This window comes from Labeo rohita, chromosome 4 (assembly GCF_022985175.1).
Source record: "Labeo rohita strain BAU-BD-2019 chromosome 4, IGBB_LRoh.1.0, whole genome shotgun sequence".
NCBI lineage: Eukaryota > Metazoa > Chordata > Actinopteri > Cypriniformes > Cyprinidae > Labeo > Labeo rohita.
Window position 1 is genome coordinate 35516061 of NC_066872.1, and position 19562 is coordinate 35535622.

The 19562-nt window shown below is 34.7% G+C and overlaps 1 protein-coding gene across 3 annotated transcripts; it reads left to right on the plus strand.

Moving 5' to 3' along the window:
- Positions 1–242: 242 nt before the first annotated feature.
- On the plus strand, positions 243–18979 carry msrb3 (methionine sulfoxide reductase B3). 3 transcript variants are annotated; one of them, XM_051107575.1, is made up of 7 exons: positions 262–385; positions 5483–5642; positions 9466–9574; positions 11638–11715; positions 11825–11853; positions 17428–17525; positions 17791–18979. In XM_051107575.1, the coding sequence occupies exons 2-7, from the start codon at positions 5567–5569 to the stop codon at positions 17962–17964; spliced, it is 564 nt and encodes a 187-aa protein (XP_050963532.1). In that variant the 5' UTR covers positions 262–385; positions 5483–5566; the 3' UTR covers positions 17965–18979. The 3 variants fall into 3 exon arrangements, with proteins under 3 accessions (XP_050963531.1, XP_050963532.1, XP_050963530.1); XM_051107573.1 differs by lacking the exon at positions 5483–5642 and adding an exon at positions 3496–3661 and having other exon boundaries at positions 273–385; XM_051107574.1 differs by lacking the exon at positions 5483–5642 and having other exon boundaries at positions 243–385.
- Positions 18980–19562: the final 583 nt, after the last annotated feature.

The window sequence follows — 19562 nt, forward strand, 5'->3', positions numbered from 1 at the left end:
GTACTGGCAGCTTTATTTCATGCTGATGGCATGCAAAGCAAAATCTACTGAGGGTTTTCGTACGTCTGTCTAGACCTGATAACATTAAACATTATGTCATTATTCAAATTAACCATCTCCTATATTTTGGCACAGTCTAATGACGTAATTAGCTTACCAAACCTCACAAACTGCTTCGCGCTGAGCATCTATGCGCGTCAATTACGCATTGCTCATATTTGGAGCTCGTCTGCCGGGCGAAGAGGAATTTCCCAGAATGCACTTGTCATTACCTAAGAAGTACACGGTCGTGTCGCTGTTTGACAAATGCACTGCTGTCCCAGCGGCCCCCCTTCACTCTCTAGTCTGCTGTTCTACTCGGTTTTAACGCTATTTCTCCTGTCCGGTACGTGTAACTACTTATTACATGTTTATATTCTGTACTACGCACTTTTTAAGTGACTTTACTATAATCAACAGGGTCTCCATGACTACGCGTTGAACGTGTAACACAACACCGTTATACTTAAAAATTGACGCAGTTGAAATGTATGACGTCTATGCGTTTGTTCCTTCTGTTTTTCTGTTTATATTTTGATATGAGAAAATATAACGTAAATAGGCAGTAACGTTAGTGTTTTATATATGAAGCATGTCAGTTACACTTTGTATACTATGTATATATTATGTGTCCTCCCACATGTGATGTCACAGCAGCGAAGTATTATTACGTAACGTTTTGTTTATGCAAACCACACCCTTATAAAAATTACAGTGGTGCTACTATGATACAATGATGTAAACATCACTACTACCACGAAACTCCTTTGTGAGTGCAGACCATTCAAAGATGTTAATATTTTATGTCATGTTTATTTAATTCCCTTCTAAAGTACTGACACCTAATGACCTTTTAAAAGCCTGTTGGCATGTTCTGTCATCCGATGGACATTTAATGTAATCATTTAAATGAAACTTGCTTGTTTGTGAGTCATGAAATTGACTGTACCATTGCTTTAGGCAGTTTGGGTGTTGCCAAACAAAACGCACAGATCATTTACCAAAGTAAGATCATGTTCGCATGCTTGAGATCTGCATACACATCTGATGTGCTTTCATTTACCAGCATTCACTTAATCATTGTTGTTCACAATGGCTTTGCTGTTATCAAAACCAGGCAGTCATTTGCACAGATCTGATATGCTTTTAAAACATTTCAGTTCTTGTCGCTTTATGACCTTATATAGTTATGTCTTTAGCCCAAGTATCAAGCATGCTTTATTTATTTATAAACTGTATTGATACTAAAGGCACTTGATATTTTTGGTGAGTAGAGGCTTGAAATGCACTTATTTTGCCTGCTGTGAGAGCTTGTTTATTTTGTAGTTAGATAAGAAGGAGCTATCAAAATGGCATTTGTTTATAAGCCGTCTCTTCACGTTCCAGCTCGGCTTTACAGAAATGATTAAATTAAGTTAATTTGGCTGTGCTTAAGTGCATACTAACTATAGTGATTCATCAGTACGGCTTAAAAGAGTAAAATAAATAAATTAATAAACTACGCAAGCAGTAAGTCTGGAGGAAATTGGATTTGTTGTTAAAATCATTTAAAGAGAAATTTCTGGAATGCAAAGATGTAAACGTCAAGTTGTAGACAATCACTGAGCGAGGGTGTGATTGTGCAGAGCTGTAATCGAGCTCTATTTATAGTCGTCTCTGCAAGTGATTGCTGGGTATTTTTAAAATGTGGCCTTGCTTGTGTCTGTATCTGATCATGTGTTAAAACCACTCGTGCCAGACAGACTAGACCTGGGTGAAAAGTCACTGGAGTGCCAACAAGTGTCTGAATGCTGTTGCATTCATATACTATAATAATTCTGAATTTAGATACAATAATCATGGTTGCATTATTAATTTTGGTCAGTGGTGTGATTTTTACATAATAATGTATCATTATAAATATACAAATATTATATAAAATATATAAATATATATGTATAGTAAGTTTATTTATTTTCTTTTATCATAAAATAAATAAATATTAAAACTAAATAAATAAATTCTATATACAGTGCTGTTCAAAAGTTTGGGATCAGTAAGATTTTTAATGATTTTTATTAAAAATCAGCTTTTCTGCTCATCAAGGCTGCATTAATTTGATTAAAAATACAGAAAAAACTGTAATATTATGAAATATTATTGCAATTTAAAATAGTGATTTTCTGTTTGAATATACCTTAAAATAGAATTTATTCCTGTGATGCAAATCTGAATTTTCAGCATCATTACGGCAGTCTTCAACGTCACATGATCCTTCAGAAATCATTCTGATATGTTGATTTATTATCAATGTTGAAAAAAGTTGTGCTGCTTAATATTTTGTTGCAACTTGTGATCATTTTTTTGTGATTCTTTAATAAAAAAACTAAGTTGAACTTTTATTTAAAATTATGTTTTTTTTTTTTTTTAAAGAAATTTATACTTTAATTCACCAAGGATGTGTTAAATTGATAAAAAGTGATAGTAAAGATTTATATTAAATAAATTTATTCATCACAGAATCCTGAAAAAACATATCACTGCAAAAAAAATAAAAAAAAGATTTAGAAGCACAACTGTTTCTAACATTGATAATAAAAGTATTAAATCAGCATATTAGAATGATTTCTGAAGGATCATGTGACACTCAAGACTGGAGTGATGGCTGATGAAAATTCAGCTTTGCATCACAGGAATAAATTATATTTTAAAATATATTAAAATAGAAAACCATTATTTTAAACTCTAATAATATTTCACAATATTACAGTTGTTTTCTGTATTTTCCATCAAGTAAATGCAGCTTTGTAGAGCATAAGAGAATTTTTTCAAAAGCATTAAAAATCATACTGATCCCAAACTTTTGAACGGCAGTATATATATAAACAACGAAATGTCAACCCAAGTTTTAAAGACACTTTTTTCAAGTCAAATGTCACATAATTGTTTTTAAAAAAAGGAAAAATGGGTATGCTGTTCAAGATTAAGACGAAAAGTATTTGGACAATTTCTATTAATGTTAATGTGATTACTACACTTACTCTGTGAATCAGAAAACTGACTTCATACATCTAGTGAAAATCACTTTGGGGCTGTTGATTAAAAATAACAGACAAAAATTGGCTCAGAATGTGACATTAGTTCTGAGCAAAGCTTGTTTCATGGCAGATGCATACATATTTTTTTTTCTCCACTGTAAGAATAAGGGCTAAATGGACAAATGTTCAAATCAAGCTTTTTCTGATGATAAAATCAGTCATTTGTACTTTCTTGTACTTGCATCTCTCTTTTTTCCTCACACACCTGCACGACCACTAGATGGACCTCATTCCTCATAAACCACAGCTTCACCCTCGCACTCAGCAGCGCTCTGTGGCTTTGCCTGTTATTGCTCCCGTAGTTCAGCTGTAGCTTCCCATAATCTTTGGGCTCTAACAGTTTTAAAGCTACCTTTTTCATAGGTCTTTATCTTTATAGTTACAAGAAGGCTCGGAGAAGGTCTTAAAAACCTTCCTGCAGGCCAGGATGGCTGCCCGTCTCCTCCGATCCATGGCACCACTCGCATCCGTGGCCCTGCTCCAATGCAGTCGTTCCCATAAGTCCACAAGGCCGCTCCTAGCACTGATTCCACCCACTACTTTAGGTATTTAAATGTGTATTTAAGGAGAAGTTTAATTAAATGAAAAGCAGACTAGATTGTTGTGTCGTGCATTGGTTTGCAAGTGTTCTGGGTAAATTAAATGATGAGGTTTAGGTTTCTCTTTATGGCCCGCAGACACACAGCTGACGTGCTACAGCCATAGAAACCGCTGATAAGTTCGGTGTTGGCAGCTTTTTATCTGTTTTCTATGCAAAATGCTTTTGCGCTTTCTTCTGTCTCTTCTCAAGGCTGTGAATTCTAAAGCTAATAACCAAGCTCATTAAACATAACTGACATAAAATATGTGTTGGATCCACTAATGAAGTTCTCTGACCTTTAATCACTTCTCAAAAATGTCAAATAATCATTTTTTTCCCCATTAATCTCTCTTCACTGCTTGAAATGTATTTATGGAAGCCTGAAATGGAAAATATGAAAGGTAGTTGCACCTTTTTATCTCACAATTTTGACTTTATATTTATGAGTTTATATTTTACAATTCAGACTTTCTCTCTTAATCCTGAGGAAAACACTCAAAATTGTGAGATAAGAAGCCAGAATTGCATGATATTTTCTTAATTCTGGCAATAAAATCTGAACTGCAAAGGCTAACTAAGACAAAATGTCAAAATTGTGAGATTTATTTGTTTATTTATTGTTTTATTGCTCTTTTTTAACTCATGGTGGAAACAGGCTTTCATATGTGTTGGACTGTCAGAAAATAAATGTTGGCTAAACATTTTATTTTATCTATTAGGCCTTCTGATGTATAACATTAAAAAGCCTTTATTAAAATTAAAAATCAGTTTTATATGAAGCTTTTTAATATTATACACTGCCGTTCAAAAGTTTGGGATCAGTAAGATTTTTAATGTTTTTTTAAATAAGTCTTTTCTGGTTATTAAGGCTGTAAAAATACAGAAAAACACTGTAATATTGTGAAATGTTATTGCAATTTTAAATAGTGGTTTTCTACTTTAATATTTTTTAAAATAAAATTTATTTCTGTGATGCAAAGTGGAATTTTCAGCATCATTACTCCATTCTTCAGTGTCACATGATCCTTCAGAAATCATTCTAATATGCTGATTTATTATCATTGTTGAAAACAGTTGTGCTGCTTAATATTTTTTTGAATTCTGTAATACTTTTTCCAGGAGTTTTTGATGAATACAATGTTAAAAGGACCAGAATTTATTTAAAATAGAAATCAGTTTATTCAGTTTTGAATAAACTGTTCTTTTTAACTTTTAATTCAAAGAATCCTGAAAAAAAGTATCACAGGTTACATAAAAAAATGTTAAGCAGCACAACTGTTTCCAAAATTGATAATAAGTCAGCACATTAGAATCATTTCTGAATGATCATGTGACACTGAAGACTGGAGTAATGGTGCTGAAAATTCAGCTTTGCATCACAGAAATAAATTATATTTGAAAGTATATTTAAATAGAAAACTGTTATTTTAAATTGCAATAATATTTCTTTTTTTTCCTGTATTTTTGATCAAACAAAAGCCAAACTTCCAAACTTTTGAACGGCAGCGTATTTGTGATGTACATTTAACCATCATTTCCGTAAGTAAAAATGTCTTTATCTGAATTGTGGTTAAAATGTTTTACATCTTCATCATTCCTGTTAACCTCTCTCTCTTTACACAGTGACGTTAATCAGTCTTTCCCTGCATGACAAGTGTCGGCCGTCCCGTGATAGGCCGCTCTAAGTGTCCATCTTTGTGACTGACATCTCTGTTAACCTATGTTGTGGTTTTTTTTTTCTCCTTCCTCTCCCTCCTCGCCTATGTTTGTCTTTATTATTTTTTAGCCTGAGTGGTAGGAGGGTGTTTTAGCAGGCGGCTCCCGTCTCGCCGCTGTTTCTGTTCTCCCAGCAGCATCGGCCGCAGCAACCATGTCCGGGTTCAATCTACTGCATCTGGTCAGCCAAGGCCAACCTGTAAAACTCAAGGCCTGCGGGCTCCCCTCAGGTCACCTGGATGCTGTGTGTGTGTGCAGTGTGCTTTGCTTTCTCGATGCTTTTGTACGTGCGCACACGCGTGTGTGAGCGTTCGGCAAGGGGTGTGTGTTTGGTGGATGGTAAGGTCACTTGTGGAGAAACCAACTTCTGGATTAATCTAACGACATTCATGTATTTTTACTTTGACTGACTTCACTTAAATGCATGGACAGCTCAACAGGTGAATAGTTAATACTTTTGGATCAATTTCTAAATAGTGCGTTTCCAGATATCAGGTTCCCCCTGATGCCTAAGTTGGTTTTTCTGCATTTGATGACCCCTTGCCTTGAAATGTCACTTTTTGCTTTGCTCTTTTTTTCCTCTGTTTAGCTCCTCAGTTGCTCATGGAATAACGCCTAACTCACTGTTTTAACTTCTTTTAAGCTTGCATGATCAGTCAAGCTTTAACATTAACTTAATTTCTACTAATGATTGCATTTGTATTTGCATTTTCCATTTTAGGAATGTAGATGACACTCACATTTGAAACAGGGTGGTTTTTGAGAGAAAATGTTTCGACCAGTTAGTTGTATCTGATTGCATTGGTGCATGTTGAAACTTTCATAGTTTTATTAAGACATGTGAGTAGATTAATAGCAATAACTGGGTGTTTCTATGTCAAAATACAGGATTTGGATTTGGATTTTCTGAAGAAAATAATAGTGCTTGCAAAGTAACAAGACTGTTTTCACTGAATGATAATTAAAAAACAGCTATATTTTATATTTTGGTTTGTATATTGGTGCATACTAATTTGGATGTAAATTTTAAAGGGACAGTTCACCCAAAAATGAAAATTACCCCATGATTTACTTATCCTCAAGCCATCCTTGGTGTATAAGACTTTCTTCTTTCAGACGAATATAATTAGAGTTATATTTAAAAATGTTCTGGCTCTTCCAAGCTTTATAATGGCAGTGAATGGGTGTTGAGAATTTGAAGTTCAATAAAGTGCATCCATCCATCATAAAAAGTGCTTCACATAGCTCCAGGGAATTAATAAAGGGAGCAAAATTTAATTAATTTATGTAAGAAAAATATCTATATTTAAAACTTTATAAACCGTAATCTCTAGCTTCTGCTAACTGTCGTATACATGTTCGCAAAAGAGTGGCATTCCAGCAGATGATGCAAGATGTAGACGTAGCGTAACCTTTGAAAATATGCTAGTCTCTTGAATATTTGTCTGCTAAATTTCTACATTCGGCAAGCAACGAAAACAACAACAACAGCAATATTAAAGGAGAAGTCCACTTCCAAAACAAAGATTTACATATAAAGTACTCACCCTCTTGTCAGACAAGATGTTCATGTCTTTCTTCAGTGGTAAGGAAATTATGTTGTTTGAGGAAAAACATTTCAGCATTTTTCTCCATATAATGGACTGATATGGTGTTGATATGGCTGACATGTTCACTTTGCAAAGACTGGGTCGGTACTTCTGCAGCGATGTAGGATGATTTTGAAATGATTTTTGAAGTTGAAGGAGAAAATACGATTGCAGTTTTTCAGCATACCCTAACTGTCTTGAGCCAGAGTACAGAGACTTCAAGGAGAGCAAGGCAAGACGAGCGTTTGAGATTAAAAAGTATTCAAACTGTATATTTTTAATGAAAATAACCGATCGTTTCGCTAGATAAGACCCTTCTTCCTCGGCTGGGATCATTTACAACCGCGTTTGGGATCGTTTGTAGCTGCATTTAACTGCATTTTCAAACTCGGGGCACCATAGCAGTCTATTATATGGAGAAAAATGCAGAAATGTTTCACTCAAAAAACATAATTTCTTTACGACTGAAAAAAGAAAGACATGAACATCTTGGATGGCAAGAGGGTGAGTACATTATATGTGTATCTTTGTTTTGGAAGTGGACTTCTCCTTTAATGTAGGCCACTAGGAATTCTCCCTGTTCTACTAATGGCTACTCCGCCCCTGAATGCATGTATGACAGTTGGCAGAAGCTGGAGATTGTGGTATATAAGTTTTAAATATGCATAGTTTTCTTACGCAAACACATCGATTCCCTTGAGGAGGCCTTTATTAACCCCCTGGGGTCATGTGGAACACTTTTTATGATGGATGGATGCACTTTATTGGACTTCAAAGTCTCAACACCCATTCACTGCCATTATAAAGCTTGGAAGAGCCAGAACATTTTTTTTTTAATTTAACTCGACTGCATTCATCTAAAAAAAAAAGTCATATACACCTAGGACGGCTTGAGGGTGAGTAAATCATGGGATAATTTTCCGCAACAGTAGTGTTTGAAACAAAATCTAACCAGTAATATTACTACAGCGCTGCCTTGCAAGCACTATCAAAAAGTTTGAAAGCGACGAGTTGAGAATAGATGAGAAGAAGCGTGAAAACCGTCTGGGGGGAGACGTGATATTTTTGGTGTGAAGCAAAAGGCCCGTGGTAAAACAAATCTTGCTTCCAATTAGGAAATAACTTTCACTTGAGGTTATAGCGGAGGGATGTTGGAACAACGTGCTGATTTGTAGCGTGACCTCTCGGTGCACCAAAACTAAATCATTTGCAGGGGGTGACACAGCCCGAATTCCTGAATTTCTTTAAATGCCTCCTTAGAGGCTTTTCTAGACAAACCAAGAAATAAAACACTTTTTTTTCCCCTTTCCCCCTCCCTCCTTCTCTCACAGTATAAATAGTGTTCAGAGCCCTCCATACACAAAAAAATAGGAATTCTCTCTCTCTGTCTCACTAATAGGATCCAGAAGACCCCTCTCACAGAGTCGAAAGGAATACGGGAGAGTCCTGCAGGGAGGCGACCCCCTCCTCTTTGCGCTCTCCTCCCCTCTTCCCCATGTTTGTCAGAAGTAACTTTGTACTCGCTGGACAGAGCAGGGCCCATCAATGGAGCCCATTCACCAGGGGGACCTTTAAAGACCCCATTATTTCCTCCATTCACATGGTTTCAATCTTGTCGAGAGGAATTCTCCACATAGCCTAAGTGAAGGGAGACCCGCTCTCACCAGAACGCGAGCCGTAAAACTGGCCAAACAATACAGGAGCGGGACAGACCCCACAGGAACACGAGTGAAAAAATCGTTATTAGCTGGAAAAAAGGTGGAAAGGAGGGAGAAAGCACTCTGTAATGGGAAATTGCAGTAGAATTGTATGTAATTTAAAACTGCTGCGTGTCCCCGTGACTAAATGGCGTACAGATGGACATCTGGCCCCCTTTAAAAACATGGCCGCAGTGCTTGTCTTCTTCTGAGGACCTTCTGGTTGGGTTTGAGGTTTGTCAGGTTGATGTTTTGAAGTTGATTATCAGTGGAAGTTGTGTCACTATTTAATCAATTGAAGTTCGAAAGTCCTTCTGGTGACGATTACTCACTCCCCAGGTTGACCTCTAGAGGTCAGCATTGTTGTAAAGCTATGGGCCGAGCGTAGCAGTTCTGTACGAACGGCCAACACGAGCGCTCATCTAGGATGTCATAACTCACTGCGTATGTTATGCAGGGAAAATCAGATTTGCCTCGGCGTAATACTTTGGCTGTAGCACATCACTGACGGAGCGTTTGGGTTGCGTGTGTGTCACTGACACTGTGATTTTTCCAGGCAAGAGTCAAGTCTGGAATTAAAGTAGACCTCCTTTGTTATCGGCCAAACCAAATCATGTGCAACCAGACGAAAGTGCTGACTCCTGCTTGGAAGGAGTCACATAGAAACCTAGATTAGAGTGACAATTGTTTGTTATTAATCATTCTTGTGGTTTAGCACCAGACTACAAACCCTTACGTTTGCCTTACCTCACTTGTTTCTAACGTAGGAACGTGCCGAAGTAAGAAGACATGGCCCAAGACGTTCCCCGAGGAGGAGCTGAGGAAGCGTTTGACCCCAATGCAGTACCATGTTACTCAGGAAAAGGGCACAGAGAGGTGGGTGACCCGACCTAACTAAAAGACACCTTAAAATACATTTTCACAAATACACAAGGTTTGGACATGCTTGAATTAGTTTGTCATTGAACTAAAAACTGAAAAATATATAGATGTGTATATATAGATGTGTGAATTATATATTATGTATGTCACTTTCGTTGCAAATCTACAATTTAATAAACTAATTAAGTTAAAATTTATAAATAAGTCTATAACTATAAGTCAATAACATATTATAAATGTAATATTAACAATAATAATGTAAAATAATTATTTATTAATTCAGTTTAATTTCTAATGATTTCTAAAGCAATTTTTAATTAAGTAATTGTTTCTTAAAGGGCCATTTGTTCTGGATTGTGAAGCAAAAGCAGCCACTAGGTTACATTTCATATTTTTAATAATTCTAATATATTCTAACAATTTTATATTCTAAACTGTGAAAAATAATAAGCAACAAGTGGGTGTATCCAACAGTTGCAATAAATTATTCATAAATTTATTAATAAATATTATTAATCAGTCATTACATTCAATTGTTATATAACATAAATATTTAATTTATATGTATAAATTATATATTACCTGTATGTACTATTTATTAATATATAACTTATTTAAAAAAAACAATAAAAAAGTTTAAAAACAAAATTAATAAATAATATATATATATATATATATAAATGATATATTACATGTCACTTTCTCTGCAAAACTACAATTTAATAAAATATAACTTATTAAAAAAACTAAATTAATAAATACTCTATAACATATTATAAATGTAACATTAACGATATTCAATTTTATATTCTAAATAATACAAATATATTCCAATAACGTTATGTTCTAAAAGGTGAAAAATAATAATGAACGAGTGGGTGTATCCAAACAGTTGCAATAAATTATTAAATTGTTCATAAATTATATTATTCAGTTATTGCATTAATTTATTATATAACATTATTTTGAATATATATGTATAAATGATATATTACGTGTGTCACTTTTTTTTGCAAAACTACAATTTAAGCAAATATAGCTTATTTTAAAAAACAATAGAAAGTTTAAAAACAAAATTAATAAAGTCTATAATTATTATACTATATAATAACATTATAATATAATATTAACTATATACAATTTTGTATTCTAAATAATTCATATATATTCCAACAACTTTGTTCTAAAAGGTGAAAAGTAATTACAAACAACAGTATCCAAACAGTTGCAATAAATTATTAAATTAATAATAAAATATTAATAAAATATATTATTCAGTTATTAATTTATTATATATATATATGTATAAATTATATGTATAAATAATTTATAAAAAATAAAAAAACAATAAAATAAGTTAATTAATTAATAGTCTATAGCATATTATAAGTGTGATGTTAACTATGTTAAATTTCATATTCTAAATAATTCAAATATATTCCAACAACTTTATATTTTAAAAGATTCAAAATAATAAAGAACGAGTGGGTGTATCCAAACAGTTGAAATAAGAAACATTAGATTTGGATTTTTTCAACATCAAGCATCTTGTTCTAGCGTCTTTACTGAATATTCCCCTGATTTCTTCATGCGTGGCTGATAAAAGCGCATGGTACATTTTCTCCTCAACGGCCCAAGGCCATAAAGATAGATGTTGACTAAAAGGAGGATGTAGCGTGGAAGAGAAAACACTGGCACTTCCCCTTTTCTCCTCCGTCGCTCAGTGGTAAAAACACACGTGGGGAAAGTATTTATCGGCCCATTGGCAGTAGGAATGTGAAAAATGCCCCTTAGCCTGTGAGAAGAGAGCAAGGAAAAATCCTGAAAGGTGCATTTTGAGGCCTGTTACCCTGATCACCCACAAATCCTTCTCAGCTTATCTAGATTAGAAATACTTAGTCAAGTGCTGCCGTTTAAAGGGATTTTTGCATAAGCAAACACAGCAGGAGAAACTGAAATGCACTTTGAAATAAGCAGTAAAATGGTAATACCCGATCATCATCATAGTTGATCATTTCAATGTGTAAAATCACAATTTGTGGTGTTTTCATCCCTAGTGCCTTCACAGGAAAACTTACAGATAATAAAGAGGAAGGAACCTACCACTGTGTCGTTTGCGGTGCTCCTCTTTTCACGTGAGTGTCCATAATCACCCACTTTTAATGTGCGCTGTATTTAACCTATTGTTGGTTTAGAAATCGAAATATGTTGTTATTTGATAGTCAATATTTTGTTTTATTGCAGGTCTGATAAGAAGTTTGACTCTGGATCAGGTATGGTTCTGTACTCACATACTGTATAATAAAATTCAGAATAGATAAGACAAATTAGTTTATTTTTTATAAAAAATGCTCAATTTCCTTTTCAAAACAGCTACACAGTACATCTTCTAGACGGAAAATATATATATAAGGCTCATTGCTCATTCTTCTCTTGTCCAACTCAATAAGGGAGTTTGACCTTCTCTACCTCCTTTATGGTTGATTTCAAGGATGAATGTGAATCTAGTCAGCTGCCTAATAGGCTGCAAGTGTGGGATTTGAAACCTCATATGCTCTGAGTTACAGCAAACAACACCCAGCATCCTACAAAATATCTCAAATATTTTAATGAGTTCTATCTATTCCCTATGAGATTAAAGGATTAGTTCACTTCCAGAATAAAAAAATTCTGATAATTTACTCACGTCGTCCAAGATGTTCATGTTTTTCTTTCTTCAGTTGAAAAGAAATTAAGGTTTTTGAAAGAAACTTTTCAGGATTTTTGTCCATATAGTGGATTTTAATGGGGATCAACAGGTTGAAGGTCCAAATTGCAGTTCAGTGTAGCTTCAGATGGCTCTACACGATCCCAGACAAGAAATAAGGGTCTTATCTATCTTAAATTAAAATAAATAAATAAATAAATAAATGAAAATTCATGTACTTTTTAACCATGCTCATCTTGCACTGGGTATCAAGAACTGGTTCAGAATAAACATGTTTGACATCTAAATTTTTGACTTGGATTTTTTTATCGAAACTAGGAGTCGATAAGCAGGATCGGAATCGATCAAATTGAAACGATACCCAACCCTAACGACATCACGCATTACATAATCACGTTGCACTGTAAAAAAATCTTTCAAAAAGTTGTTTTAACTTAATATTGAATCTTTTCCCCGCTGACTTAAAAAATTTTTTGTTTGATCAACTTAAAATTTTAAGTTACTTAATGTTAATTTAAGTGACAACTGGAATATTTTAGTTGACCTAACAAAACATTTTAAGTCAGCAGGTAACTAATTCTTAAGTTAAAACAACTGTTTTTTTTAATATATATATATATAGTGTGGAAAAGTCATGTCTGGTTAGTTTTTCGTCTTGTGTATTTGAATTCAAAAAGGTCCAAAATCATCCAGCATCGTTGTTTTACCTTTTTTTAAAGGGCGTTTGACTTTCTTTGCACATTCACTTTATAAACACAGGTACTTTGTGACCCTTTCAGTGTGACTATGTAATATGTGAGGTAGTGCTAGGTTAAGCTTGTGGTTAAAAGGTATATAATTTTTTATTTTTTTTAGAAAGTGGCAGATTAGACCTTTATTCCTTGGCTGGGATTGTTTAGAGCTATTTGAAGCTGCACTGTAAGAGCAATTTGGACCTTCAACCCTGCTGGGCATCATTCCAAAATCCTGGAATGTTTTCCTCAAAAACCTTAATTTCTTTTCAACTGAAAACGAAAGACACGAACATCTCAGAAGACATGGAGGTGAGTAAATAATCAGGAAATGTTTATTTTTTTATTCTGGAAGTGTTTTTGCATTGCTCCTCACTGTTCCTCAGTGTTTTTCCCAATGAATGCTGCATTTATACATAGTTCAGCTTTTTAAAAAATGCATTTTGCACTGCAAGGATGTGTTATTAATTAGATTTTATTGCAGATGTGCAAAGAGTTTCTTGGAAGTGCTTCCCATCTTGCTTCTAACATTGCTTTTGTAATTGCAATGGTATACTTTTCTGTTACTAGTTTAAGATGCGTATTAAATGTTTTCTGCTTTAAGTTTAAAAAGACTCAGCTGAATGTTGAGTGCATACAATGTAATTATAATACATCGCAGCAACAGATCTGAGCTCCAGATCACACACTTCTGCAGCGTTACTCATGCTACTTTTATTCGCTCTCCGCACTAAGTATAATGTGTATGCAAGAATTCTCTACAAAAAAACAGGCCGAAATGAGAAACATCTGGGCCCTGTGTTGAAAAATCGGATTTTCGCTGGTGTCTTCAACATAGAGATGGGAGCCAAACGGGCTGCAGTGCATGCAGGCAACGCTGCAGCCTGGACTCATATAGACTCAATTTCCTGTTTTGTTAGAGTGACGCTACACTGCTCCATTCACTGGGCTGCTCGAGCCGGCGATAAAGCTCCATTAGATCAGCTCCGCGATGATCCGCCGGTCTGAGTCATAGGATTCCTATATTCCCCCTAGAGCTTCCTGTGTCTGAGTGGAATTTCGTGGCTTTGTAGTTGCAGCCAAGCATCTCCTCCCTAAGAGGGAGGAGAGAGGGGGGTCAGTATAGATGGCGATCGAGGGGTGTTCAAGGGGTTGTGGAGGGAGAGTATAGAATGAGCGGGTGGACGATGGACTAACTTCTGTTTCTCACCACACGTAGTATCACAGCAGTGAACCAGTTCCTGCTTCCTGAGGCATTATAAAATGTAAAATCGAGTTACCAAGATGTGGTTGCCAAATCTCCCACACTGGCCCTCAAACTACTCATTCTGTTAAAAGGGACATCGGATGCAAAATGTACTTTTACATGGTGTTTGCATATAAATGTGTCTTAGCAGTGTGTGCACGCAACCACCCTACAGTGATTAAAAAATCCATTCAGCTCTTTTTTTTTTTTTAAATCCCCCAAAACATGAAGCGCTTTGATTTTCTGAGCAGTATGATGTCATACTGTTCAGGCTCCGCCCACAGCCGTTTATGGATTGTCCTGTATTAGCATATTTACGCCCTCAGCCAGTTATACCCTATTTTCTCTGCGCTCAAGCAGCTGTAGTGGAAATGTCTTGTAAGCAATGCAGGTGTTTTGTAGTTGAATGTAAAAGTGAACTTAAGAGTCTTCATTTTCTCCTGACATCAGAGCCACTGAGGACGCAGTAGATTCGTTTTGTTTTTGATGGTAATACACCAGTAAATACACACATACACACACACAAAAAAACGGAAGAGAGGGGTGGAACGAGCAGTAGCTTATTATCATTTAAAGAGACATGCACTGAAACGGGTCGCTGTAAGCAGAGCTGTTTTTAACAAGGTAAAAAGGGTGTTTTACATGACCATTGAGGAATTTTATCCAAAGCATTTTGTAGACATTTCATGAAGACCCTAAAGAATTACACCAACTTGTAAAATGAGCATTCGATGTCCCCTTTAATTCTCAAATATTATTTAGAACAGGGTAATTGCGTGTCTGTAAAGAATCTTAAATTAACTTCTGCAAGGTATTAAATAGTTCTTTATTTTATTATGTTTTAAAACTTATAATGATTTCAATATTAAATAACCATGAAATACAAATAATTTGCTTTGTACTGGTAAAATGTTATTGATATTTTTTATATATATATATATATATATATATATATATAATTTTTTTTTTTTTTTAAGTCTCTTATGCTCTCTAAGGCTGCATTTAAATAACCAGAAATACAGTAAAAACAGTAATATTGTGAGAGATTATTAGAATTTAAAATAGCCATTTTTTATTTTAGTGTGTTTTAAAATGTAATTAATTTCTGTGGTGGGAAAGCTGAATTTTCTTCAGTGTCACGTGATCCTTTAGAAATTATTGTAATATGCTGATTTGATGTTTAAGAAACGTTTCTTATTATCAGTGTTGAAAACTGTTGTGCTGCTTATTGTTATTGTGGAAACCATGATATATTTTTTAGGATTCTGTAGCCGGGTTTCCATTCAAAAGTTGCGAATTTAACTTATGCACAAAATTGGAATATCGCATAAAACATTTGCGAATAAGCACCATTTCCATCCATTTCCATCCTCGTCACTTCCTGATAAACTGGAAAAGTAGTAGAAGCCAATGAATATAATGATTTTCATATATAATAAATGACTAGTGCAAAGCAAGCATAAAAAACACAATAAATGTTTCCATGTTTCCATCTCTCGTTATTCACATAACCCTTTTCGCATGATTCAAAAACACCTCAAGCTAGCGTAAAAACTTTTTTGTGAATTAAGGGATTTTTTTTTTTTTTTTTCCATCATTCATTTCTGATGCAATACATCAAAATGAACATAGATGGAAGTGATGGAAACATAGCTTGTTTTCTAGATTAAAAAATATACTGTTTAATGATTTAACATTGCAGTTCTGGTGTTGCAGAACTTCATCTGTAATGTTTTGAATAATAACTGGATGTGGTGTTCCCTGCAGTGCCAGCACTTGTACTTCTCTTTCATTTCGCTTTGCAGCGTCTAATTTAATGTCTTTCCCTCTACCAGTAATCAGTAGTACTTTAAAGTTTGTAGAGGTTTTTGTCAAAAACCTAAACAAATATGCCAGCACAGCCTGTGTAGTAGTAAGCTCCCAAGGTTCCTCTCTCCAGACGTTCCACCTACCCAGAGAGCCATGAGCGGGACCACCCATGAGCCAGAACAGCCATTCTTTCCACTCGCACCCCTGTTACCGGGTAGAAATTTTCCAGATGAAAGAAACGGGATCGTGAGACAGCCCGTAACTCTGCCGATAACGCTAACCATTTTCAGTAGGGGAGTTTGACGATCCCATATATCTGGTTTTGCCAGAAACCAAACACCCAAGTATCATGATGGTGAATTTTGCATCAGCAAACACTAAATATATTTTTCCACCATTTAACAAAGGAACAAACTTTTCATACATTCTCCGTTGTTCTTTCCCAAATAATCCTAACAAACTCATTATGCTTTGCATTCTAAGCACTTGCAATGTGTTGCATTAAGGTTACGGATTTGTATGCATTGCACTGGAGCAAAAGGTTTTAAAGACAAGGATAGAGCATCAAAAAATGTGAAGATTCAGCATCAGGATGGGCCAGGAAGAGGACAAAACCTTTAAAGGAGAAGTCCACTTCCAGAACAAAAATTTACAGATAATGTACTCACCCCCTTGTCATCCAAGATGTTCATGTCTTTCTTTCTTCAGTCGTAAAGAAATAGTTTTTTGAGAGAAAACATTTCAGCATTTTTCTCCATATAATGGACTTCAATGGTGTTTGAGCTTCCAAAATGCAGTTTAAATGTGGCTTCAAACGATCCCAGCTGAGGAAGAAGGGTCTTATCTAGCGAAACGATTGGTTATTTTCATAAAATTTATATATATTTTTTTAATGTCAAACACTCGTCTTGTCTTGCTCTGCCTGATCTCTGTTTTTTCCGGTTCATGACAGTTAGGGTATGTCGAAAAACTCCCATCTCATGTTCTCCCTCAACAAAATCGTCCTATATCGCTGTTTTACTTTTTTTGTTAAGGGTGTTTGATCTTCTTTGCATGTTCGCTTTGCAAATGTTTCACTATGTTTCACTTTGGGTCGGTACTTCTGCAGCGATGTAAGATGATTTTAAATTGATTTTTGAAGTTGAGGGAGAAAATACGATTAGAGTTTTTCTTCCTCAAAAAACATAATTTCTTTACGACTGAAGAAAGAAAGATGTACATTTTTGTTCTGGAAGTGGACTTCTCCTTTACACTTTCTCAGCACGAGATGAAAACACATCAGAATTTAAGGTTTTTTAGGCTTGTGGATCACATGAAGATTCACTTAACTCTTAATGTTGTACTGCTTTTGCAGGATGGCCGTCCTTTTTTGATTTGATCAATAAGGACTCTATAACCCAAACCGATGACTTTTCGTATGGGATGCACAGAGTGGAGACAACCTGCAGTCAGGTACAAAACCGGATTTATATTTTTTATGCACAGCTATCCACTTTTTTTCGTTGTCTGGCTTCAGGTCTCATTCTCATCCAGCTTGTTTCGCTGCTTGATATTGCAAATTGGTGCTTTACCATGTTATTGCAATGTATTATCTTAATTATGAACACGCTGGTTTGTAGTGCAAACGTTTAGTGCATGTTGTTATTCTTTTCGTTATTTCCCTATAGCGGCTAATGAACCGGAAGTCTTACTACTTTCTAATTTTTTCTATTTGTAGTGTGGTGCTCACCTGGGCCACCTTTTTGATGATGGACCTCGACCAACAAAGAAACGCTACTGCATTAACTCCAATTCTCTCGATTTCCGGGCGAAAAAGAGTGCTTCCGAGAAGGTGGAAGCATCTGGAGGAGCAGGTCAATCACCAACTTCTAGTAAGAATGAAGAACTTTAATAGGACTTGAAATAGGCCGATCAGATGTCACACTACTCCAAAGTCACTCCTGAACTATCAATTCCAAATCAACTGAGCTGTGCAATCAGACAAATGCATGCTTAGCAACATTCGTCTGAATGGTGGGTTCTTCAAGATTACTGTATGCAATATCAGTATCCAGATAACAGATTAGAATGGCCTTATGTTTGCTCCTCAACTTCTTCACTTGAATTTTGAGTCATTTGAAGAGCTCACATCGCTTCAAAGAGACTTGCTCTGCTAAAATATAGATTGGAAAAGTCGGTGCAAAAGTCTGAGACTACATTGGAAATCTGGTGTTTATTTATTTTTATTTAAATTAAAATTTGAATTTTAAACAGCTTTAAAACAAAGAAACTGAGTGAAACCATTTTTTAGGTCACTTATCAAGTCTTTGTACAGAGAGTCAGATATTCTTCCATTGAAGCTTAAGATGATTTTTAAATCATACACACAAAAAAAACAAAAAAAACAAAAGGAGGACAAATCAAATACTAATATTTTCTCATATTCTTTTTGATTTTTCAATTCAGATTATTTTTTCTGACAATATAATTTGTAATGGAAAAAAGAAAAATGCATTTTCACTAGTGGTCTCTGACTTTTTGGACCCCATTGTATATTGAAAGTCAAATGACTGAAAATGAATTATATATGTATACTTTCTCAGAGCGCTGTGTTGTTTTTGAAGTGACATGTGATACAGGGAGGTCAAGAAGTTTGAGGAAAATGCTATGCAAGTGCTCCTGTGAGCAGTAAAATAAGCACCGAGTGGAGAACAAAGCATTCTTTGAAATAAAATGGAACAGATGACAAATGTTTAGTCTGAACACAAATGTAGCCTGACTTTTAAGGGTGCTTTTTTGGTCTCCCTGCTTGCAGTGCCTATTTTTGTCCTGAGTTGATTTTTTTTTTTTTTTTCTCTGAGATATTGATTTACTTTGATTGATAGAATTTAGTTCATATAGTGTGATTAAAAAGATATTAATACTAACGTTTTGTTGTGAATTTTTTCACGTTTTACTTGTATTGTTTTTTTCCTTATGAATTAGTTTCATTGCTTCATTGCTTAAATATTTATAACTGATCCATTGATTTTTTTGTGCTGCAAACTTGGCAATTTCAGTCAAAATCTTATATCACAATATGAGAAATTTTATTTCACGTTAGCGATTTATATGTGACCCTGGACCACAAAACCAGTCGTAAGTAGTACGGGTATATTTGTAGCAATATTGTCCCTTATTGTCCCTTCAAATTGTCCCTTATGACAGGTTTTGTGGTCCAGGGTACACACATGTATTTTTTTTCCCTTATATGAATTAGTTTCATTGCTTCATTTGATTTATATTAAAAATTAATAATTAATTTATTGATTTTTTTTTTTTTTTTTTTTTTTCGAACTTGGCATGTTGTAGTCGGTCAAAATCACAATATGAGTAATTTTATTTCACGTTAAAAATATATCACAATAGTTTTTTTTGCTTTAAACAAGGTCTTTATGATATCAAAATTGTTGATACCATAGAAATGTTATAATTCTTGTCACCTTGTCAGTATTAATACTAGCCTAAAAA

What these genes read in the sequence shown, in the direction of transcription:
- msrb3 (XM_051107573.1), top strand. Translation starts at nt 3,544, where the DNA reads ATGGCTGCCCGTCTCCTCCGATCCATGGCACCACTCGCATCCGTGGCC. An exon ending in CAGGAAAAGGGCACAGAGAG is followed by an intron (nt 9,575 to 11,637) that starts GTGGGTGACCCG and finishes TTTCATCCCTAG; the next exon opens with TGCCTTCACAGGAAAACTTA. An exon ending in TGGAGACAACCTGCAGTCAG is followed by an intron (nt 17,526 to 17,790) that starts GTACAAAACCGG and finishes TTCTATTTGTAG; the next exon opens with TGTGGTGCTCACCTGGGCCA.